A 24,736-nucleotide genomic window follows, 5' to 3' on the forward strand; every position below is an offset into this window, starting at 1 on the left:
TAAAGTGTTTCTTTGCCTTTGCTTAAGTAAAAGTCACCAGAAAACCTTTACCAATTTCCAGACTCTGTAGAAAGGACACTTCTATTTGCCTTCATTAGAGCTGCACTACATTAAAAATAAAATGCAGATATATTGGGTTTTTGTTGTATATTTATGAATTATGCTTTTTTTTTTTTTTTCCATGGGCTTGGGTGGCAGATAGTGTGTATAAGAACTTTCTCTTGTGTTAGAGATCGTGGGAGCATCCTTTTTTGTAACTACTGCTGATCCAGACAAATCGAAAAAGCTCTCAGAAAGGAGAGGACCAGAGCTCCAAAATTACTGGGAGGCTGATCTGAGCAGGTGAGAATATCCTCAGAGCAGCCGAGTGTAAGCTTTCACGAGTCTGAAGATCTATGAGAGCAATCTTTTGCCCAGCAATACTGAAGTTTCCCCTCTACCTTCTCATTTTATACCTTGCCTCTGCACAAGATGAGGCAACGCCAGGATCAGGGAAGGAAACGTTTTCACAAATGCCAGAAACTTGAATAGAAAAAAGTTCTCAAGTCTAGTAGTTTACTGGTCTGTACACCGAAGTCAGGTTCTCTGTTTTCTTTTGGAGTATCAAGGTATTTTAGGTACGTTTTTATTCAAAAACGTGTTTTTCATGGTTAGCAAACGAGGCTTTTTCTGTGTTGTTTCTGGTGTTTCATTTAGTTTTGCTCTTTCTTTCAATTCCCCACCCACTGTGCCTGGTGGAAGCTTTTGTGCTGTGCTGGAGAAAGTGAAAGACAAACAAGAAACCCCCAAGTAAACATCCTTGGGAATAAAAGAAACCCTTGGAGATCTCTAAATGCCACTTTCTGACTTTTCTCAGCCACCCTTGATGTCAAAGTGCAAATCAAAGGATTCCAGTGGTGTATCTGAGGAGGGAGTCGGGTGCTTTGACTTGATCCCTGTCAGGTTTGAGCATCTGCATTTATCTTAAAGATGTCTTGCCTTTATCTTCAAGATGTCCATCTTTCCATCCTTGTCATGCTCATTTCCAGCCACTTTGCATTTGGGAATCGTGGATGATCTGATGGAAGAGATGGATTTTTACCAGACAGATTCCTCTAACTGCAGTCTCCCAAGTATTGTTGCTCTTCTGTGTTGGTTTCCATCTGAAAATCTGGTGGGATCCTTTTGGTTCTCATTTCACAGTGGCTATTAAATACAAAGAATATTCTTAATTTAAGATTTATGGAACATATAAGATTTTTTTTTTATTTAATAAGTTTAAACATGTAGATAATATAGCTGTAGTAATATTTACGTAGTGAGAAGACATTCAAAGAGTTGTGGGGTTTTTCTGTTTGTTTTTTTTTTTACTTTCAGTGCCTCAAAAACAGGAGAGTGAAAGCTTATTGTTATGTAAGGTGAAATGTGTATCCCTATGACAGCATTGATGGGAAGCAAAGATAAGTGATACTAGAGCGTGCTCTCAATTTCCTGACATTTAAAATTGTAGTCAAAAAAGTTATGGTGGCTTAAGAATTACCTCCTAGCGGCTGCTTCCTCTGCTGAAAGTTAGCATTTCTACAAACAAACTGCCAAAAAGGGTTTCTCAACTTTCTCAGCAAAGGTAGGTGGTTTATTTTAACCCAGCAGTAAATGGTGATTTCGTCTCCTAAGTGTGTTTTAGCTCCACGTAGCTGAGGGATTAGAGGCAGAGGATTGTAACCCATGAAACGCAGACGATCGGGGTAGAAAATTTTGACTTTTAACCTATAAAACTAGGAAATGATGGCTGTTCATTGGGTAAGGATGCTGCGGACTGGAGTTCAGGTGTCTGTTTCTTTAGTCTGAAGTCAGTGAAAGAGACTCAACTTCAAAAATAACTTGGTCTTCAGTCTCTGCACGTGTAGCTTTGCCAGTTCAGCACTCCAAGGGAATGTCCAAACGGGAGAGATACCCACACCCGGACTGCAGTCGGGCCAGCAAACCTCTGGTAGGAGCACCCTGATGCTTACGGAGATCTGTCTCATCTGTCTCCTGATGTTTAAGGCACTTTCTGGAGGATGTGCCACACACAGTCCCTTGCCCCAGAGTTCCCCTGTGACCTGAGCTATCGCGTACATTTGGGGAATACTCTGTTGGTTTCTTATTGTAAACTTTCCACTTTGTAAACTAGGTTCAAATTCACACGTTTCTATTTTCAGGGCAAACTGAGAGAGGCAAAAGGGCCCAATTATTTACATCTCTAACTTGTGAGACTTGGCAAATCCCTTGGCAGTACTGACAGAAGCAGCCACGGGCTAGCAGTTCCTTCTGTCTCCTGAAACTGTTGTTTTATGCCAAACTGCTGCGTTGCTCACATAGGCATCTTCCATTGACTCTTGGCACGCAAACCTCGTTGGACATGAAAACGTGAATCAGCTTTCTCAAAGGAAAATTCCTCTCTTTCTGTTTTTTCTCCCTTTACCCTTGTCTTTCAGTTATACCTGCCGCCACTTGCGGAGATATGTATATGTCTTGGACAAACTGTATTTCCCCCACTCTCACTGCTCTACGCTGCAGCATTGCTTCTCGACCCTCAGTGACAATGGAGAGGAACTCTTGTCTTTAACTTGTTCTCACATTCTCAGATCCTATGCTTCCAGGTTGTTAACCTCTGCTCTCCGTTTACTGCATGCTGCATGCTCTGTGACTGATCTGTGCATGTTCTGAGTTCATGCTGGATAACGTGAAATGGCACTGGGGATGGTTTATGTCTATGGCATCTGTGGTATGTATCCTAAAAAGGGTGGTAGAAATGGAAGTTCAATTATCTTTTTTTTTTTTTTTTTTGATTCAGAATACTTTATCTGTCATCAAAGCTTGAACCCCACTTCTGGAATTAACGCGTGGCCCTCGGGAGTTTTAAATCCTTTTTATGTTAGAGTGCAAATAGCTTAATCCTTGACTATGACATCAGGACTGTGAGCTGTGATTCACAAAGCTTTCACGCAGTTGTGTAGTTTGCTTGGAATTAGGCTGACACGGAAGTGTCTAACGCTTCCCTGATGCCCAATTACTTCAGTAATAATATATATAATTTGTTTTTTGAGAATGAGGATGAACGTTTCCCTCAAATTCAGTAAATTGTCACGGCACTTGCAGATCCCTCTTAATTTATCTTTTTTTTATATGCCTTATCAGTTTTGATTAAGCCAAAGGAGAGCCCAAGCTAACAAAATAACATCATGTTCATGATGCAGAATTGTAGATGCTCCACAGAAACTGTAAAAGAAGGGGAATTTAAAAATAAATTATATTCGGCATAGGATATTTCCTCTAAGATGTTTATTCCAAGTAAAAAAAAATTAAGTTTTAATATTTCACTTCTGACGCTATGGACAATGAAATATTTTAACCAAAATGCCAGAAGCTTTAGGAAAACAAGTTAAAAAATTGCATGACAAAATTGATGAGAAGATGGAAAGCATCCAGCCTGGAAACGCAGCTTCCCAGCTAAGCCAGCATACAATAGCAGCAGACCACACAGTAAAGCTAAGTAAAACCAGCTTGATTGTCAAGTGAGGAAAATACAACATGCGAGCTGAAATAGCTCTGCTGGTACAAAAGACATTTTATAGTAGTACATAATGATGGAGAGTTACGCTGCAGGATCTCAACAGGAGATGAAAATCTAGCTGTCCCAGGGGGCTTTCTCCGGATTAATTGGGAACAGGGATACAATATTAAAGTAGGAAAAAAAAAACACAACAGAAGATTTCACAGGCTTTATTTTAAAATGAATAATAATCGTGAGGGCAGTGCACACCAAAATCTTGTTAAAGACGGGATGTTTTACATGTAGGAATACCCTGAAAACATGAAAGAAAGAGATGTCTTAATTATCCCAGCTTGTTTAAATGAAACTTTGGTGCTCTGCAATGGAAACTCTACAAAATTCTGTTGGCAAAGCCCTGCTTAGGAGGCTACGTGCTACCCCATGGATATTGCATCCTTTAAAAAGACTGGAGATGAAAGCACCAATTAAGGCTAACGCAGGTGGATTTCGTGTGTAGTCCTTCACCTGCAGACTGCTGACACTTTCTGCTCCTCTGTTAATATTCACGTCTTCTGAAACGTCTTTGGTTTGCCTGGTGGCTTGATGGATGAAAGACAGCATCAATAACCATAGACTCTATTTCCATATAGCAAGCTCGTGACGTTTTTAGAGCAGAAAAAAAAAAAAGAAGGCATACATATAGCAGTTTTTAGTAGATAATTCTTTTTTTATTGTTCTGATTATGTATGATTAGAAAATTCAAACGACTTCTAGAGTTTGTACCCAGAAAGATTACCTGCATCAGGCTGGAATTGGTGTCAAATATAGTGGCATAATTAGAGCTGGAAAAAAAAAAAAAAAAGGTGTTTTCTTATGTGAATCTTTGCATGCATCCTGTATTAACCACAGTGCTTTTTCACCCTGTGAACGACCTACTCGTAATTTACGCATTCCATCTCTCCTCTGAAGGCAGGACAGTGATTAATTACGATGATTTACAAATTGCAACCTTCCCACTGCACGCCTTTTTGCGGGACTGCTGGTAAAAACCGTAAGTCTTTGCCTTGATGAGTGTTGTTCAAGCTACTACGGATTTGTGCAACACATTGGTCCCCTGTCAAACCTGCAGACACATCTGGTGGCTTTCTTCTAAATTTTCAACCAGAGGAGAGACGATGCCTATTTTACTGTGCATTAACATAACGTAAATACCGAAAGTGGGATTGTCATCTGTCATTGCTGCTGTCTGATATTTCTCTTGTGGCCGTGATTATTGTTGTAACTCTGCCTGGTGATGTGGAATATTTTCTCTCACTCACACCTTTTGAATTGCATGTTCCTTGTGTGATGTTTTAATGCTCGTGGGTGTTCCTTGTCTTGTTTTAAACCTGTTTTCAAGCTGCAGTCAATCCCAGGAAATAACTTTTTGAACATGAGACCGGCTTAGTGCGTGTGCTAGCAGCTAACGAGCAATGATTTGTTTTGGGATGCCGAACAAATGAAGGATGGTTTTATTTTCAGAGCTAGCTCGACATAGTGTGAAAGCAGGAAATACGCTTTTGCTGAGCTTCGTAAATTGAGGAAACATGTTCGTGAAGCAGCAGAGCAAAAGGAAAAATTACATGGATTCATGTGAATTAAGTGTTTTTTTTTTTGTTTTATTTTTTGCCCGGGGAAGAAAGGCAAAAAGCAACGCGATGTCAAATTTGCACGGTTGATCCATTTTGCGTATCTTTTATTACTTAATGCTAGGTTTGTGGAAAGAGCAAAACATATCTAATAAGATTTTAATCCCCCCCCCCTTTCGGAAGTGTTTTGGCACGTTGTCTGAAGCCTGTAGCGGATGAGCTTTGCAACCATGTTCCTCCCATGCCATCAGAGTCAATGGAATTATGCAATTACTTTAATTTAAGAATGTGCAGTCTTTGCGGGATCGGGGCCTTGGAGGTTAGCTTTGAAAAACACTGCTGATTACCAGGAATGTTTCTGTAGCTGCAACGCGATGGCGAAGTACTGCTTCAAGCCAATTTGTGTTCATTATCCGGGTTCAAACTTTTTTTTTTTAACCCCAAATGGGAGCTGTGGGGGCTGGATTCCAGGGACATATAGACCGTCCCGCGTCATGATGCAGGTTACTGGCCCGACCTCGAGTACAAACAGGAAAGGTGGCAGAGTCCTTGAAAAGAGTGAAAATGAATAAAAACAGTCGGGAGTCTGACATGTTTTCTTTGGCTTTAGTCTCTGCAGGGAAGATTGGGAGAAAGAGATGAGTATAAACGCAACTGAGCTCTGCCTTCTGCTGCTGTAAGAGGGCTGACAAGTCAACGAGAGGAGCAATATTTCTTTGACTTCAGGATCTTTTGATGGAAAGGGGTCCAGGTGGTGTGACACCTTCGGTATAAAGTCCCCCCCGGCAGCGTGGAGCAGGCTTTGGTCCAGGGTTGTGGGTGAAAACAAAAAGGCTGTAGTAAATTGCTGGGGGCGGATGAAATTGAATGAGATGGAAAGCGTTTCCAAAGGTGACAAAATGTCACTTTTGCAGGAAAAGTGGGCTCTTAAGTGCTTACGTCCTGCAGAGCTGCTTTGGAAGATAAGACACGTGGCTCCCCCAGTCACGGGAATTACTGAAAATCTTTATTAGTAAATAACTCAGTAAAAAAATCTGCGAGAGAAGCAAAGTAATTTGTGATGGAGTAATTGGACCTCATCTAAAAACCTTTGAAGTCTTAATGAGTTTTAGTAAATGGCTTGTTTTTTTCTCACTTTTTCTGCATAGCCTTGTTTACATCGTAGGTTTCAACTGCTCTGTGCACGCTCTGCATCCACCAGGCCAGAAGGCTGACAAGAACATCATTGGTACCCATTCAGGAATTTCAATCCCATTGCATTATCATCGTGTATAATTATGGGTTGGTTGGGATTGATTTTTTTTTGAGACGTGCTGTTATTCATCCAGCTTCTAACATAGAAGCTGGAGATAACACGTTTTTGTGTCAATTGACAAAATCTTTCTCTCCAGATACCTCTAAATCAACATTTCTTTAAAAAACAAAACAAAACAAAACAAACAAACAACAAACATCATTATGAGTTTTACTTTGATGAGTAAAATCATCAAAGCAAAAAAAAAAAAAAGACAGTTAAGCTAATATTTCTTTGAGTTACTACAATTTAAAGTTTTACTGCTTTTTGATTGTGATTTTTTTAGTCAGCTGCTGGTGATTTTCTTGAAGAGTTTTTTTTTTTTTTTTAATTATGGAAAGATCACTTCACACTCAACGTCGAGTGACTTGGCAGAAGGAAATTGTTTATAAATTCCTTGCAGATTATTTGTCTGCGTGCTGCACGGCGTATTGATCAAGAAACCAGTGAGATATAAAATCGATGCTGCGGGTAGGTGGTGGGTGAGAAATACAATCTCAAAATACAGTTCAAGTGGCTTTTCATCAAGTGGCTGCATGTCTACTGGAAACTCTTGTGCACTGGTTTATTAACTCCAATTTAGAACAACATATCGAGCAGAGTTTTTAGGGAATTAGTGATCAAGGAAAGGGAAAGATTGCTGATACCAAAAGGAGATGAAAAGGTAAAGAAAGTCTCTAGTAAGGGGCCCTTCTGTTCAGCATGCACAAGTATAGTGGACTCCAGGAGCTGGAAATTGAAGCACAACCAATTCAGACTCGTTCACATTTTCTACGTGGTGGATGATTCATTGGAATAGTTTAACAGGGGTTCTGGATTTCCCAAGATTGGACTTTTGAAATGAGATTGGATGTTTTCCGAAAAGATACGGCCAAGTCCAGCCACAGCTATTGGACTCGGAGAAGGAAGTTGCAGAGGGAATTCCTATGGTTTGTGTCAGACTAGCAGATCAAAGGGGCTTCTTTTGGCTTTAAAAATCTGAGTTACAGGCAGATTGCCACGCAGGACTTTGTTATTTTGTTTGTCTTAACGGTTTTTGTTAAAAGACTTCGTGCTGATTTAGAGTTTTCCTGTTGATACGAATGCTGTCATCCCAGGTACTGCCCCCCAGGTGAACGGACCCAAACAGTGCAAAACAGCACAGGCTACCAAAGCACTGCATCCTCCTGCATAAAAAATAGAAATAATCATAAGAATTATTTTTTTTAAAGGGAAAAAAATGCCAGAGCCATGCTCTTCCTATGTAATATTCTCTTTATTTCTTCCACCCTGGTAAAAAATTATCACAGGCATGGTCTAGATGCATTCTGCCACATTAGCATGTGAAACTCAAACGCATCCTGATCAGACAAAATTATTGTTAATTGAAGGCTTATGCGCCCGCATTCCCATGAGATGAAATTGGACCAAAATTACTTTCACACGTTGCCATTGTAGCAATATGTTCAGAGACTTGGGATGGGGGGGGTTGCGTTCATACGTAATGTCTGGCAACTAATCAGGATTGGGGAGGGCATCTTTATAAAATATGTAAATAAGCTATTGTTTGGGGACTAAAATGAGAGATGTTGTATAGCTTGCCGAAAGAATTCAGGAGAACATTAATAAAAATGAATGTTAAACACTCCTAAAAATGAATGTCAGCTTGAATTGCGTTGAATGGCTTATAGCAGAAATCAGAATTTATGCTCATGTATGGCAGTCAGCCCCAAAAACTTGCCCTGAGTTTTACTCCTCTGTAGTATCTGCTCGATTTTCCTAGGGTGCAGAACATCGCCTCTCCAGCAGCTTCGCTAAGACCTTGTCGCAGGCAGCCTGCTCTTTGTTTTGTCCACCCAGGTGATGCATTTTTATCTGTGTTGCTTCCCCAGCCAGCGTTGCTTGAACTTCGGCGGGTGAAGGCAGCTTGGTAAATTGTGTAATTATTGCCTAAATATAGAGGATTATTCACTTGGAAAATAACAAACATGTGTTGCTGATTCAAAACATCTTCTGATTCGTCAAATTAAAGCGCGGATTCTCACCAAAGCTACGTTTTGGCTAATGCAGAAGTCCCCTTCATCATGAGCTCTTGTTGCAAATCAACGGGCTGTAGCTGTGATTCCAGGACTCATTCTGTTCGGATGAAACTAGCGGAAAGTGCTGGCTGCAGCTCGCGTATACCCTGATAATTGTGATTAAGATGTTCCAACCAGAATGCCTCAAGTTAAGCATCAAAATCTATTAATTTTTTTTTTCCTCTGAATGGTGTGGATTACTTACTTCCTCCAGTGAAACTGAGACCCAAATGTTTAATCCACGCACATGGATGCCTAGAGACATTTTTGGGTGTCTACCTGCACTGTGAAGAGCTTTACGTACTTAAATATTTCGAGGAACTTCGTAAACCTGAGTAGCAAATGATTCATGAGCACCCCAGACGAACGATGGAGCAAATAAATGTCCAGAAATTGCAGCTATCTCTTGGAGACAAAGATGAAGGTGTTTGAAGGATTCAAATGATGCTGAAGGTTTGGAAACTGGCACCCAGATACATTCAGACCGATTTAAATTATCCAGAACGTACCAGTTTGGCAGAATTAGTAATATTATAAGAACTGTTCCTTGCATTCATTTTGTTTCCAGCTTTTAATGAGAGCATCCAGCAGTAAGAACCATCATTTCCTCTTGCCTTTTGGTAACGCCACTCCTAACCACAGCATGTTTGACTGAGAAATGGGGAGGTGGAAAAAAAAAAAATAGTCAGTTCCTCACTTCTAATCCTCCGAAGGCTTGATCTTAAGTTGTGTGAGGAGGTTTTGGATCCCCGCGGCACGGCCGAAGTGTTTTTCTTCCTCTGTGTTTGCCCGCTGAAGTTGTGAGAAAACGTTGATGAGAGTGCTCCCACTGCCTCAGCCGCAGATCAGAAAGAAAAAAAAAAAAAAAAAAAAAAGAAAAACAGTGGGAGAGGAAAATAAGAACAACCACAACTGGTTTCCAAAGATGACTAATCCCGCAGCCCCACTGTAACCTCCAGGACAGTGATTAGCGTTTGGCTTGTCTTCTAAATGCTGGAAAAGTTTTCTGGGGCATCAGCCTAGCTGAAAACGAGTTCAATACGTCTACATTAATGCAAGGAGATTATTTTAAGTTTCCATTTAATGTTCCTGCCTCGTGTGCTCCGTTACTCTAAATACTTCTGGGTGCATAATGCACGGTATCGCGTTGCATCTGTATTCCTTATTAGTTAACAAAACCTTTTTTTATGGAAGAAGAAAATCCAATTTTGTGGGGAGGATAAAGGAAGGTGCATTAAGGGAAAGAGACCCATCAGGGCAGCCTTAGCGTCAGGAATAGTGATAGGATTTTTGGCCATCAGTTGGTGCCATTTCAGCCCCTACACTGTATCAGTGCAGTCGTGATTGCTCCTCGGTTTTGCAGAGCAGTTTTTAAGAGAATTCAACGTAGATGTGTTATTTTTCTCCGTAGTGCATGAAGATGCACGTCCTTGGAAGGCTTTCAGACTGGTGTTTGCCTAGCAGAAATTAAAAATTCGTAATTGAAAAAAAAAATCAGACCTTTTAATGTTGTATTCTCCCAATTAATCACCAAGCCGTCCTCTTGCCGCTGTAGGATTTCACCCTGAAATATATTTCCTATACTTTCCAGGATGTTTTGTAGTGTAATTGTGGCTTTGTGGAAGTGTCTACGTGGACTTTATATCCCATTGTCATAGAGTTTGTATTTGGATCCCATGCTCCTACTTTATCATTTGCTTCCTAAGGTGGAGGGGGTGTTAACATACCGGGAGGGCTGAACTTACTTTTTGTATGGTATAGAAAACAGTTGGTGATGCTAATTCTCTTCTTGATCGTGTTTCCTTTGTCTTTGAAAAAGCACATTTTAGGGAGGACGTGTTTCAGGAGTTGGGGAGGATTTTTCGGCTGACAGAGGCAGAGAGAAATACCCAAGGGGATAAGATGCATGAATCTGAGTGGGAGGTAAAGCGCGAAAGCCCAACCTCTTTTCTCTGCGGGAATGAGGTTAATTTCCAAATAGATTGGAGACAATGTAAATTTAATTACCGAACGACTTGAGGGACTGGGACTTAAATAAAAAATAAAAAAAACAACAACACCATGTTGGTTCTCAAGATGGAAAAATATTGCACAACTGCAAGTCTGCTGAAATGAATCATTAAATCAAATCCGTATCAATTTTCCCACCGATTGTGGGGGTTGCATGTGTCTGTCAAAGGGCAAGGAAATAAGTTCTCTTTAGGATGTGAAACTCGGTAATGAACAAGGTTATTTAGGATGGCGGTGTATGTGGGAAATAACCTTTTTCTATTGAAAAAGTAGGGAACAAGAACTTTGAAGCAGTACCTAAAATAAAATCAGCTTTTTCTTGCACGAGGGTTCTTCATGCCCATATTTCTACATCTTACTCAAAATTATTTAAAATCTTATTTAAAATCTTATTAAATCATATTTCTAAGTCTTGTTGGTAATGTCTGCAGCACCTTTTAAACTCGAGAACAAAACTGAAAGAACAGGCAGATTACAGTGAAATGTGATTAATTTTTAGCTCTGTCAGGGTTGGATCATGAAGTATGGGTAAGGTGTGCTTTTTGCTAAAAACGACAACTTTTCGAAAAGGTGGAGGGAAAGTCTAAGGCTGAGCTCCTTTAGTAGAGCTGACAAACCTTATCCTGCTATGTGCTGCAGGGATTTTGATGGCATGGGTTTGTCATTTCTGTTTGAGGAATATCAGCGATGGAGGCAAAAGCTGCGCAAATTCAGGACTCCAAACATTTTCCTTCTTTAAAGGGTTCCGGATGGATCTGTTCCATTCCTGCCATCTTCCTCAAGGAGTACACAGACTTTCAAAGCGGCTGCAATATATCTCCCAAAATGTTGTGTAAATGCTACAGGCTGCATTATGTTCTTGATATGCATATGCTGCACTCAGGGGAGTGCGTAGGAGTTGCGTTTGTAACCACTACAGGTCCTTGCTCTACCATTGCACAGGTTGTTTTTCTCTTTTATGTTTTTCAAGAGCCACAGAACAAAGCAGGGAAATCGCTCAGCTCCCCAAATTCACCCCAGCTTTCAACTGGCAACGCTAGGAAGGTCAAAAAAACGCACAGAAAATGAAGCAGACGAAAGGTGCCGCAGTTATTTTCCAACAGAGGAACGGGCGTGTGTGCTGCTGAGGGGCTGCATCTGCTAAAAAGTCTTTGAAAGGAAAAGGTTGAATAACAGGAATTAAGATTTTGCACGTTTATATCATAAATTCACACAAAGTCAACGAAGGGGATTGACGTTGGCATAACTGTGAAGGATATAGACCATTTTTACTTGTGATACTTCTTTCTGAAGTACATTGTTATCCTTTTACAGAAAATGTCTAGTAATAGGGATTGTACTTAACCTTGGTCTCGGTATTGAGAACTATTTAAAATACTACTGTATTTGATGTTATCCCGCATTTTCCCTTTTTTTTTTTTTTTTCAAGTAGTAGCACCTTTGTGTGCTTCTGAAAACTTACTACGCATTTGTCTTTTGAAGCGTGTATATCTGCGTGTCCGTGGTATTTGCAGAAAAGTGGGATTTCCAACAAAGATCTCTTGGAAGATCTCTCTTGGAAGATCTCTCTTGGAAGATCTCTCTTGGAAGAAATGGTGTGTAGCTGTACAAGTATGTACACACTCATGTTATAAGAAGTCAAGTAGTGGGATTTCATGATAAATTACCATGCATTTTTCATGTCAAGTTGTATTCTCTGTTCTTTCCAACATCTTTCATGTCCAACTTGACTTATTCAGAAAGGAATGCATAACTAAAATTTTTAAATTGCCTAGAAATTCTGTATTTGCTGGTTTCCTTGGGAAACCTACTTTGCAAACCTCAGTCACTCAAATGAAGATTTATTTTTTTTCATGCGGCTGGAGAGAATGATTTTGGATCGAAACCAATCTCCTTCCTCTTGGGAGGCGAAGGGTGGGAATAGTTAAATACAAATTTTGAAAATTTGTAGTTTTTGTACCAAGAAGGAGCATCCTTCTGAACAACTGGTGAAATTGTAGGGATACAAACCATCTCTCTGAATTCAGCTTGTTAGTAGCAGCTCGAACCACCTTTTCTTTATTTTTGTGCACAACTGCAGGTGTATGAAATACGTTTCAGATGTGGTTCAAACTAGACTTTTGAGCCAAAATCACTGTTACTCTGTAGGTGGAGGTACTCTGCTAAAGTGGGTTGTAATGCGTTGTCAAATCAAGATACTGTGTTTACACATTTCTTACATAAAAAAAAACAAAAAAATATATATATTTTTATCGCTTCTTCCTTTTTTTGTGGCCTCAGGGCACACTGAACGCATGCCATCAACCAAGACAACAAATGTTCATATCCTTAATTACCGATCTTAGATTCCTGTGGTGCTCACGAGCCTATCTCAGTGGTTCGCAAATAACAAAAAGTGATTCGCTCCATAAAAAGCAAAATTCAAATCCAGGTGTATTTATAAGCCATTCTTCACCACGAACAATTCAGAAGTTATCTGCAGATGCAGGTGCAGAATCCGTCAAATTTTCTTCCCGTTTAGGGTTTTAGAAGCCTAGAAAAAAGGCATTGCTCTGCAAGAGACAATCCTTGCATTGAAGATTGTTTGGGAGCACCCCTTAACAGTGAGTCTGGTGTGGGACTTTGTGTCTTAGCGTGAAGAGGACTGCTAGCAATGCATGTCTGCTGATCTTTGGGAGTCTTTTAATTCCTAATGTGGATCCAGGTTCATTTCCATGAGTGAGTACGCAGCAATTTCCTTTGTAGGCGCAGCAGTGACCCCAATGCGTATGTGTGCACACGGTGCATTTAAACGAACCAGTATCAAGTCAAAGTTGCTCAAAGGATAAAGATTTGTCCTTAGCTTGCATGGCAGCGATGTTTCTTTCATTTTCTTCTTGTCGTTTCATTGTTCGGAGTCTGTGTTTTTGGGGGGGAGGAGTTTTGCTCAGCCTGCTTTCTCCAGCAATTTCCTCTGATTCTCACCCACAGAGCTTTGTCCTAATTCAAGACAAATGTCTTCTCTCGGCAGCTCTGAAACGCTTACTCTGGTGAATTAAGAGCGAGCGGATGAAATGGAAGAGCTGTAAACTCAGTTGTCCATTCAGTTTTCATATAAAATGTTAACAGGAGAAGCACAGGGAACACTGAAAGGAAATACATTCATGCCTTGAGACTCCTATGGCAGATTCAGGGCCATTGTGCCAGGAATGAACCTTACAATCGGTTTGACCCTTCCTGAGTTTTACAAACACTCGCTGCAAATGAAACTCCAGGCTTACTTTTGTAAATATTTACTTGGGTCTCACCAGCTCAAATTCCTTGCTTCCATGTTTCTTCTGGTCTCATTGTCTTTCTGATTCCCTTTTAACGGGAAATCCTGTTTGTTAGTGCGAAACCTCCAGTAAGGGTTCAAAGCTGCTTCTGAATTTGCTTATATACTTTCGCCCCAAGTGTGTGTGGTGACAGCATGCTTTTCTGCTTTTAGGAATAAGAAAATTTCTTCTTCCTTCCTCTGGGAGGCAGAATTTTCATCATGTCTTCATAGCACATCAGTTGTAGATCTCTGCTCGCTTGTAAGCAGTGGCAGATCCAAGTATACCCTTTAAAATTCATGAGAAGCTTTCGCCATGAACTAAAAGATACCTTAAAGAGCTTCATTTATTACGATCGAGTTTAGGACTGTAGAATTAAAAAAGTGGTCTGCGGTGCTTGCTGTTGAACAGGGAGACAGGAATGAAAAAAAGGAAAATCATTTGGTTACCCATATTGCATTAAAATCATCTGCGGTGCTTGGGGATTTGCCCAGCAATAGCAGGCGGCTGAGGCACGCAGGGTATTTCCAAAGAGACACAGGTTTGTATTTTTGAGGAGGCCCTAGAGAAGTCAGAAAAAGCCTGATCACTGAGCTGAGGGTCCGTACGTGGCAATACCAGTCTAACGTGGATGTACCCTTGGCTCCCAAAAAACGCTTTTCATCTCTTGGGCCTTTAAACACTCGTTGGTGAGTAAGTCCATCAGCGGTGACCGTACAAGTCATCTTACTTGCAGAGAAGACCTTTGCGGGGGTTGCACGCCCTGAGTTTGTTGCCCGTGCATCGTCTCCATGAGTCAGATGGACCCTAATGGTAAGCGTAGCAGAGAGTTTTGCAGCAGAAATTTCATGTCACGCTTCAGTTTTACAAGGTTAGAGAAAGATACGAAGTATGTTACTACGTTCTGCTTAGTGATTTGTTGGCTTCATCGGTCAGCTTCTGTTACCCGGGAGCCTACATCTGCCAGGCATTAGAGTGAACAACAGCAGTGCCTGCTTCCAGTGCTTCCCCCTGCTCTGAGCCCGTCTCCTCTGCGGCACCGATCGGCACCTCCACCCAGTATGCTGCCCTGCAAGGCATTTTGAGTTCTCCATGGCTATTTTCACACATTTCCATTTGTCTGACATGACAGCTTGGGTAATTCAAATGCAAAATGTCTCAAGGTATCTTCAATAGGCATGGGCATTTGGGGACTTAGTGATTTTTCTCCATTCATTCATGTTAAATGGATTTCTCCCAGGGCGTAGTTCCTAAAGTGCTTACAGATCACTTCTCTAATGTCCATAGAAAGTCTGCCAAAGTACTGCATCTGCCCAAGCACAGTTCTTCCATGCTGGCCTAGCGATGCATTTATTGCGATTCAGATGAAGCAGTATGCTGCATTTGTTCTGACCTGACCTTCCATGTGTTACCAACTTCCTAAGGAGACCGTAAATGCATCACTATTAAAGCAGACGAGTGATTTGGGTCTTCTGCTTGGAAATGTCTGCTCAGACATTGTATCCAGTACATGAGAGCAGTTCTACACTATTTTATTATTATTTTTTTTGCTCTAATACATTAAGCAGTAAGTTGAAATGAAGCAGTGTTCCCAAAATATAAGAGGAATATGGTTTTAACATCTAGAAGTCCAGTCTCAAACCTAAGGCATTTTTAGCGCTTGCTGTTTAGAGGGGTGGTCTTCTAAGAGATTATGGTGTTCATGCAGGCATTGTAAAATCCTATTGTTTAAGGAGTATTTACATAACATGAGGTTTCATTGTTTATGACTTATATTTAATTCTTTAAAATTGAGAACAATAATACTTTGGCACGTATATGAGAGTGGAGAGAAGGAACAGCTCAGTTTTTGCCGAAATGTCTGAGAACATTCATTGTCAAATTTTTTGATCCATGGAACTGTTTTTCCATCACCAGATAGTATTGTGTGTGCTTTCAGTTTATTTACAGTCTGCTTCTGAACTAGGAGAGTGAGAAGGTACAGAATGTCTGGAATTCCAAGCTTCAAATAAAGATTTTGAGCAGTGCTTTAGTTCTCAAGTAATTCTGTACTTGGAACATACAGAATAATTTTATACATTCAGGTAATGGAAAATTTTTCTCTCTGAGAAGCTTAATAGTTATTTGAACTGGGAGAGATTCGATCCCTCTTCTTTTTCTTGCCATTTACCTTTATCTGACCTTCCTCTGCTCATCACTCAGTTGTCAGTCGCTCTGATAGTGCCCCTTCCTTTCAGGTTTCCTTTTCTTTCTTTGCACCATCATATCAGTCTGAGCTTAACTCAACACTCAGAGAGTATTGAGGTTCTTGTCTTTCCTCCCAAATCGTTCTCTCCCACTTTTTCCTACCATTGCTGCTAATAGCAGCATCACATTCAAGTTTACTTGAGTATTTTATTTCTGCCTGTGCTGTATGTATCCATGCAACCCCCAAATTCCTTGCTCCCCACCTCTGCTATCCTCATGACTGACTCATTTTGATTTTTCAGCTTGAAAGATTGTTTTTTCCCTCAAGTTGCATCTTTTTTTCCCTTCAGTATTTTTTTTTCAGATTATTTCTTTCCAGAATATCTAAAATGCTTCATTGAAACACACCTTTCGGACAGTGTGTCTTTCAAACCTTTCCTAGTTTTGGTGTACATAGAGGTCTGACATTTCTGAGCAATGGGAGCTCTGGAGTGTCGTGACCCCAGGCCATCAAGTGGATAATCTCTGACATAAATTTTCCTGTTTGTATGCCAAACAAGCGTCACTGCCTGTCTGTCTGAATGCACAGCTAAACATCTTCAAAATTTGCTGTAGGTTTATGAAATTGAATAGTTTCTTCAATCATTGCTGTCTTAATTACAAAAGAGGACACAAGCGACAGATGTGTTACTCTTGCCTGTAACAGTACCGATACGTCAGCATGCTAATACAAGCATTTATTTTTGGAGATAAATTGTTCAGTTTTACCCATATTCCTGGTAGTGATTTCTTTTTAAGGCTACAAAACCCACACATGCAGTGAAGTAGATGTCTCATAAGAGCATTTGTTGTCTGATCTTTCATCAGAATTAGTAATATGAAAAAATACACAAATGTGTGGAAGTTGTGCTCTAGTATTCCTTCCATCTCTTCTGCTGCAGTATGTGTAGAGCATTACCCCAGTGCACATAGTCTTAAGATACAGAAGAGACTACTTCGATTGTGTCGTCTGACCTCCAGCATAGCACATAGCAATGAACTCCTCCTCCTGGGCTGCAATTTCTTTGCCTTGGCAGAGCTTCCTGGACCAAAGTAGAGGAAGGCTGCCAGAGCATGAAGACAGAGATGCAGCACCAATGACCTTAGCATTTGGGGTGCGTCCTCCTCCTGCTCACCACGTGTAGCAGCAGAGATGCACCAGCTTCCCTCGTGGGAGCCTGGGTAGTAAAAAGGAGGAATGTGTTGTGCCTTGAGACTGGTTTCAGCCATCTCAGTAAGACTGGTTTCAGCCATCTCAGTAAGAATGCTGTGCCAGTGCAACCAGTTTCTGTTTCACTAATTCTTCGTTCTTCTTCTCTTCTGATAGCATGAAGGATTCTCTGTTAACTTTTTTTCTCTACGTGCATATTTTTGTGTTTTGGTCAAATCATCTTTTTTCAAGTGTATTAAGTAATTTATTTGCTTGAGTGTTTTACCGAGAGGTATATTTTCTGGATTGATAAATTAATGTTTACTACTACCAGGAAAACTTAAGACTGAAATTTGAACGTTTTTCAGACAGTTCTGACTTTCTGTTCATTTAATGCATTTCATGTTGCTTTTTGCCATTCTAGTTTCTTAATAAAAAATCCCGTGTGGAATGAAGATTTGTAAATGATATCTAGAACCTGTTACAACAGGAGTACTGTACTGTCTTGTTCAATTTTATTTCTAGTCTCATTATAAAGAATTGAGTGAGCTCGGCAAGGTCTGTTCTGAATGAATCTCATGATAGCCATTCCATCATTATGCTCTGGATTAACTGGCATGTAATTATCTTTGGTCATCCTATTTACTTTCTTAAAATAAGGTACATCAGTACCTTTCCTTCTTACTGTATGACGCTTTGAGAAAGCTCCAAGACTGATTGACAGTCAACAAGAATGACCTTGTAGAGAAGCTTTCTGGAATATTTTACTTCTATATATAGGAGTTATCAGGTCTGTCTACTTAACTGTCTGCCTTTATTAGCTGTTCTGTAATAATACTGTTTTCCTGAAAAACATTTGCTTACCATTTTGAGTATGACCATTTTCCTTTATATAATGTAAATAGTTATGGGACGCATTTCCCCCCCCCCCTTTTTTTTTTTTCATTATTCTTTTGAGGTCCATTGTTTACATCTGCTAATGCAGCAATAATTGACTATTTAATGTGTATAAGGGACAAAAAAAAATCATTTTTAAATCTAGTCACAGTCTTTTTTTTTTTTCTCATGCTATTTTTTTTGGCAATTACTGTCTTTGGATTTACTTTCATCTTCTAATTTTAATTCCCTTATCTTTTTTTTAACTGTTTAAAAATGTTTTTTATGCATTAATTTTTTGTACATGACAAGTATACTTTGTGAGCCGTTTCAATCCACTGTAAATTATACTTCCTGCAGAAATTGCAGATGCTTAGGATTTTTTCTTGATTGTTGGCTTGTGACTTTTGGTGGACCAAGAGGAAAGTTGTTAAATGAGTTCCCATTATTGGCATTTTTTTGGATCCATGCGCTGTTTGGAATTGGCTTTTTTGAAAGTGTTAAGTTCATATATTACTGGTTTGAATTTTACTGTGTGTGCAAATAGCACATAATGAAATGACTTGTGTTTAAGCAACCGCTGCCATTTAGTCTGTAATCATTTCTTTATTGGTTGAGGTTCAGCCTTGTGTTAAATTAAAAAGGAATGTTTCATCTTTATAGAAGTAGTTAAGGAACCAGTACTTTCATAATTCCTAAAAATCAGAAGTACAAGACCTTGAGACTGCCATTCAGACCTGGGTCATCCTCGCTGGTTCAGCTCATCCATGGTATGATTTGAAGATCTGGAATAGATGCCAGCTGCTATTTCATCTAGCTATTATTCCAACCTTTTATTTTGTTTGCTAAACATTGGTCCATAAGCACTTCTGTGAGAGTTGGGTTGGAGCACTAACTCATTTTCATTGTTCTGAACATAATATGTCATTGGTATAAATTGTCTAGAATGAGTGAAATCAAAGAGCTGTCCAGGTCCATAGCTGCTCTGAAGGTGATGAAAAGACAAACATAAGTATTCTGGTATAAAATCCCATGTCCTTGTCAATCTGTGGAGGCCACCCTCCACGACCACGTGGCTTGAAAGATCAAATTGAAAAATATGCATACCCAGTTTTAGTGGTGCAAAAATAGAAGTATGACTAAGACACGTGAGGGGAATTTGGGAGACAGTCTTAATTTCCACCTGTGCATGAATTGTCACTAGTCTCACGTACCCTACAGTGGGGTGGGAACAACTTTGACATTATGTAAAACATCATTTCTATTTTTAATACCATTATTCATGCCTTAAAAACTGAAAATAGACCCTAAAACCTTACAGACGCTGAAGATGTGACTACCTCAAAACCAAGCACCTCCTTTAGAAGGCAACGTTTGTCTTATGATAAAAAAACCTCAATGAGCTAAATTTCATGAAATGATTTGGGGATTGCAACTAAATCTATTCTGATACTTCAGAAATGAAGTTCATATTTGTCAAGGTTCTTTTCAGAGTCACAGATAGAGGAATTGTAAGTGAAGTACTTGGTGGCAAAGTTTACACCCATCTTGGCAGCGCTGCTTCCTTTGGAGCTCTGTGTTCAGTGAATAATTGCAGTATTTGGCCTTTTTTCTGTCTAGCTGTACTGTTTCTTTGGAGCTATTTGAAAGTTTGCAGTTCACTCTTCCTCTCGTGCTCTCTGGGCGTAGTTCTGTGCTATGTTTTCATTCTCAGTATGGAAAGTTCCTGCCTACGTGTCCCTGCCCTCATACTGCTGTGTCAGTTTGACTCCTCTAAGGGACTGTGCTCTGGAAAGGACAACCAATCTGTGAAGAAAACTGATTTTTTTTTAACCTGAATATTGGTGTTCTGGGCAACAGTCCCACAAAGAAGTGTTTCAGCACAGGTGCAAAGGTGATGAGCTGTGGCAGGAAAGCAAAACTTTGCAAGGGGAAGCCCCATTGCCAAAGACAACGTATAATAGAGCTTACCCCCCCAGTGCTGATTCAGAAATAGAAATCAGCTACCGAGTGCCTGCTTATGCAGTAAACAAGCAGTCTGCTTTAATTATGTTACACTTAGTAAAAAAAAAAAAAAAAAAAAAAAAGAAGAAGAAGCAAAAGTAGGGTATCAAGAAATATTCTTCTACCCTTTTTTTTTCTCCCTCTTACCCCATTTCTCTTCATTCTGCCAAAGAAAATAAATTTGCTTTTTGGTGTTCCAGTTCCATGCAGAATACTAATGTATGTGCATTCTCCTACTCAGATGTGTTGAATAAACACACTTTTCAAAATCTGATCCCAATTCTTTGTTTTATTCACATTTCATTTAGAGCCAAAAAGATTTATTTATTTATTTATTTATTTATTTATTTATTGGGAAAAAAAAAAGCTACCTGTTGGAAATCCTATTTCATCCAAATTCTGTCTTCCTCTTTGTGGAATTGACAGTGTCTTCTGAAGCAGACACAAGATTTAACCTGTTCTTGCTGCACCCCCTGTAAGCATCACCAGGTTGGTTTTAAGCGATTATTCTGTCTCCACAGCACTAGATGGTGCTGATGGCAGTATCTCTGAAATCTGAGCCTTCAAAAATACCAGTGATTCTAAAAGTAGCACTGCTGTTTCAGGCAAAGGACCAGCCTGCAAATCCAAATTTTAATTTGAACAAAAATTTCAGTCTGTGAATACAGTAGCTGAAAGGAAAATCCTGGAAATCCTATTAATATATCTTATTTCTGTGTTGCTTGTTCCCTGTTTAACAGGTGATTGGTGGTTTTGACTAATGACTGCGAATTAGTGGAAGGTTAACATTTGTCCCAGGAATTAGATAGCTTGCCAAGGCTTTGTTGGACAGCATGAAGGAAAAAACAGAATTCCACTTTTCATGACATCAAAACTATTGTGTTATCTTATCATAAAAACTCTAAATGTTTCTCAACTCTTACTACCAGTACAGAGAAGGGTTGCTTTCTAATCTCATCTGGCATTCTTGCCACATCAGTCCAGCTGAGATTATCTCCATCCCAGCAAGAGAGACAGGCACACCAGCATTGCTGGCCTCACTTTTGGCTGTGTGGTCTCGAGGCTGGTTCTCCCACAGTCAGACTCTGGCTGAACTTTGAGGATGGTACAACATAGCCAAGGGCTCTCATGGGGGTTAATTAGTTGTCTGAAATGCAGCGAAGGTTGTCCTCAAACGTGAACTGTTAATCTGTTCTAAGAAATATCTGACTGAAGAGGTGTAGGAAAATAGTGGGATTTACTGAGTTTGTTCTCAAGATGTAAGCTTTGGGCTTGAGAAGCATAACTAATTCCTTGCAACTGTGAGAAGTGTTGAAAAAACATTTTCCTGAAACTCTTGGCTTGCAATGAGGGGACAAGCACTGATAGTCTGAGAATTTGCTCTTAAGGCTGCAGAGGATTTGATATCAATGTTATTTTTTCGGTTGAAAATAAAGAGTACTTCTTCGAATTCTGACTATCATTTCTTGATGCAGAAAAGCTTTCTAAGCACATCACTCAGCACTGAAGTTGTCCTCTAGTTCCAAGAAATACACGCTATTTAGAATATAACACTGAACTAGTGTTTTGCCACTTTTTTGTTTATTAAATTGACTTTAATATTGTCTAACTGAATCTGGTGAACAAGGAGTCTGCTACTGCTCTGAAAACATTTTGGAGAAAAACAGATAACAAATTGACTGTAGTTTTGTGGGGTTTTTGTCTGCTACGTGTTTTGCTGCTTTTATTGTACCCTCTGTTGATAGTTGATGTTGTTGAACCCACTTGTAGTCAGCTCCTTTCCTAACTTACAAGGTATTTTCATCTATTCAGGTTTCTGTCTCTATGAGTTATCTCTAAATTGACGACAGTGTTGTAGGAATCCAGCAGTTTTACAGAAGTATCTGACTCCTTGAAGCTGCTAAGCACTAGCCATCACCCTTTGTCCACTGCTTCTGCTTTTTTCAAGTCTCTTGCACCTTTGCAATTGAGGTTATATTCTCCATATATGTGAAATGATGCCGTCTGCTGTAAGCATCCATGTGCACAGAGGTGTTTCCTTAATTCCACATGTGCTGTTTTTTGTCATCCAACAAACCAATCCATCAAAATCCATCAATCCATCCAGTCCAGTAGTGTGAATTCTATAGCTTTTATTTTTGTGTAGCCTTATTGTTTTATAAATGCACCTGCCATCTTTCCCAAACTCAATTTAAATCATAGGATTGCAGCAGGAGAGCTCTGCCCTGTTTTGTATTTGTGAAGCACTACAGCACATACTTGGTCTTGAATATTCAGTTCTATCTTATTATGTCTTATAGTTAAAGTACATGCACAGCTGCAAAAGATTTTAAATGATTTAGGATTGCTAGTTTCAACAAATGAATAGAATTTAGAAAAAAAAATGCAATTTTTTTTCAAAATGCACGAAAAAAATCTTTGTATGCATATGGACCTCTGATTTTACAGATTATTTATAAAGCTAATGTAATGCTCTATTCCTTGACTTGAACTAAAACCAAGTTGAGAAGAACATGTACTAGTGACATCTCAGCTTCCAAATAGCCAAGGCTTCTGTCATGTACTTGGATTCTTCCTATGCTAAGCAATTAGGCTATTGAAATGAAAAATACTCAAGATTATTAAGGAAAATAAATATATTGCATGAGATGCTATGCTTGGAAATTGTTTTTTAATGAATACATACCAGTTATGAACTAAAATTGTACGTATACCATTCATTCTGTTGAAGTTTGACTTTTAAGTACTTAACCATGAACACAGGATCTTCTTCACATCATTTATTTTTTAGAATATCTCAAATTCAAATTCTGTTGTTGCTTATTCCAGATGTTTTTATTTATGTGTGTATATATATACACACATACAATGATTGTACATGGCGTTTTAAAAATCTGCACATTCAGATCTGTGTATAGAGTAATGCATCTCTTCTGACTAGGTCATCTAATTATCTCAGACCATTACTGTGAATTTATTTTAATTCTTTTTTTTCATTTTTTTTTTCTCTCCAGTTTATTTTCTTTGTTGTCTAAAAAGCACAACAAGGTGTTGGAGCAAGCCACGCAGTCCTTAAGAGGTTCCCTTGATTCAAATGACTCTCCGCTTCCTGATTATGTGAGTACTGAACTTAGTGTTTTGGAAGGTGCTTCAAAATAGAAGTGGTGCATCCCTAAATCTGCAAAGATTTATCAAAATGTGTGACAACTAAGTAACCACCAACACCAAAATACAGGAACCTGCATGAATGATGTCATGTCTGAAACTTCTTTAAAAAAAAAAAAACTTGCACTTACAAATGGCAAAACAAAACCGCAACTATTCATAGCTCAGAGACTTACTGTACCCTGTCAACTTGCAATTTGCAAGCCATTTATATTTTAGGATATTTAAATCATACAGTTAAAAACATTATTTTTAAGAACAGGGCTTTGGCATCCACAGTATGTTGAAATACCTAAACTGGTCGAGAACAATCCTAGGGAGCCTTTGAGAGAGTACTGCAGTCATGGGTCAAATTGGTATGTTCTGAACGCGTGTATACATACAGCACTCTTTTCAGTTTACTAAGCCAATACCCACAAATAGGCAGCAATTTTGTAATTTAATTGCATGGCTGCTGGAAAATCTCTAGCTTCAGTAGAAAAAGATTTCTTCCAAGGACTTGAATAATATCTTTGTACTACCAAAGTATCTTTGGTTTGTACTCATTTGAACTTTCACTAAAATACTGTCTAAAAAAGATGTTTTGATTGATCAGTTACTCTGAATTCTTGAGGATGAAAATGTAGCAACTGTCTCATCTTGAGTGTTAAGACATATACCAGGACACGCTTGTCATTACATGTCATAGTACTCTAGCATAGAAGTACCTAAAAAGAAAATATTACACAGTAGTTCAGTAACTTAAATTCAGGCTCCTTAACCTGCATCTTTTAGTTAATATTTCTGACACACACCATAAAAACTGGAGGCATTTTGTTGTTCAGAGACAACCAGGTTTCTCAAGCAGTTAAGTATTTTTTTGCTGCCTTATGATGCCTTAATTCATATGAAGCTCCTCACAGCACCTGTGATTCTAGGGGCTCTGATTTCTCTCCCAGAAGTTGCTGTCTGACCTTTAACTTACCAACAGCTTTAGAACCTGAAACATCTCAGCAAGAGCCCCCTCCTAGTTTGTGTTTAGAGTAGGAGACACTGCCTGTTTGTCCTGTAAGGTGATACACAAGCTGTTTAAAGCTCTTTCATCTGCATAAGCATGAACAACTGAATGCCCCTGAGACTTCAGATACCTTGGAGAGGATTTGATGTGGTAAATGGCCCTTTCCCATGGGTCCACTTCTTGATCAATAGGAGCTCATGATGTAGGGGCACAGTTGTGAGGACTGCGTATTTTGGATGCATTAAACATTTCTGATTGTTTTGATTGATAAGGCTCTTGGGACTGCATTTCTTAGAGGTGATTAACCCCGGTGTCATGCCAGGTTCCAGCTTAAGCAATTACATTGCTTTGTGTTCAAATTCCTCCTTTGGTCTCGTGGCACTTTATTGATCTGTCCTGAAAAGCAATGGGGTTTTAGTGGGCTTCCCAGCCAAAGGGAAGCTGCTTTGGTGTACGTGATGGCTTTAATTATCTGTCCATCCAAGCTTACCTCATTCTGCATCGTGTCACATAATAGTCTTC

The 24,736-nt window shown here is 39.4% G+C and overlaps 1 protein-coding gene across 11 annotated transcripts in view; it reads left to right on the forward strand.

The window, feature by feature from the left end:
* The window catches only part of DYM (dymeclin), a 162,843-nt gene that overhangs the window by 73,131 nt on the left and 64,976 nt on the right, over nt 1-24,736 (forward strand). For 6 of the 11 annotated variants that reach the window (XM_072030751.1, XM_072030748.1, XM_072030747.1 and 3 more), the window contains 2 exons: nt 2,457-2,621; nt 23,067-23,169. In XM_072030751.1, the coding sequence (XP_071886852.1) occupies nt 2,457-2,621; nt 23,067-23,169 (268 nt within the window). The remainder of the gene's footprint in view (nt 1-2,456; nt 2,622-23,066; nt 23,170-24,736) is intronic. The other 5 variants (XM_072030756.1, XM_072030757.1, XM_072030754.1 and 2 more) reach the window with 1 other exon arrangement.

The sequence above is a fragment of the Anas platyrhynchos genome, chromosome Z (genome assembly GCF_047663525.1).
Source record: "Anas platyrhynchos isolate ZD024472 breed Pekin duck chromosome Z, IASCAAS_PekinDuck_T2T, whole genome shotgun sequence".
NCBI classification, from domain to species: domain Eukaryota; kingdom Metazoa; phylum Chordata; class Aves; order Anseriformes; family Anatidae; genus Anas; species Anas platyrhynchos.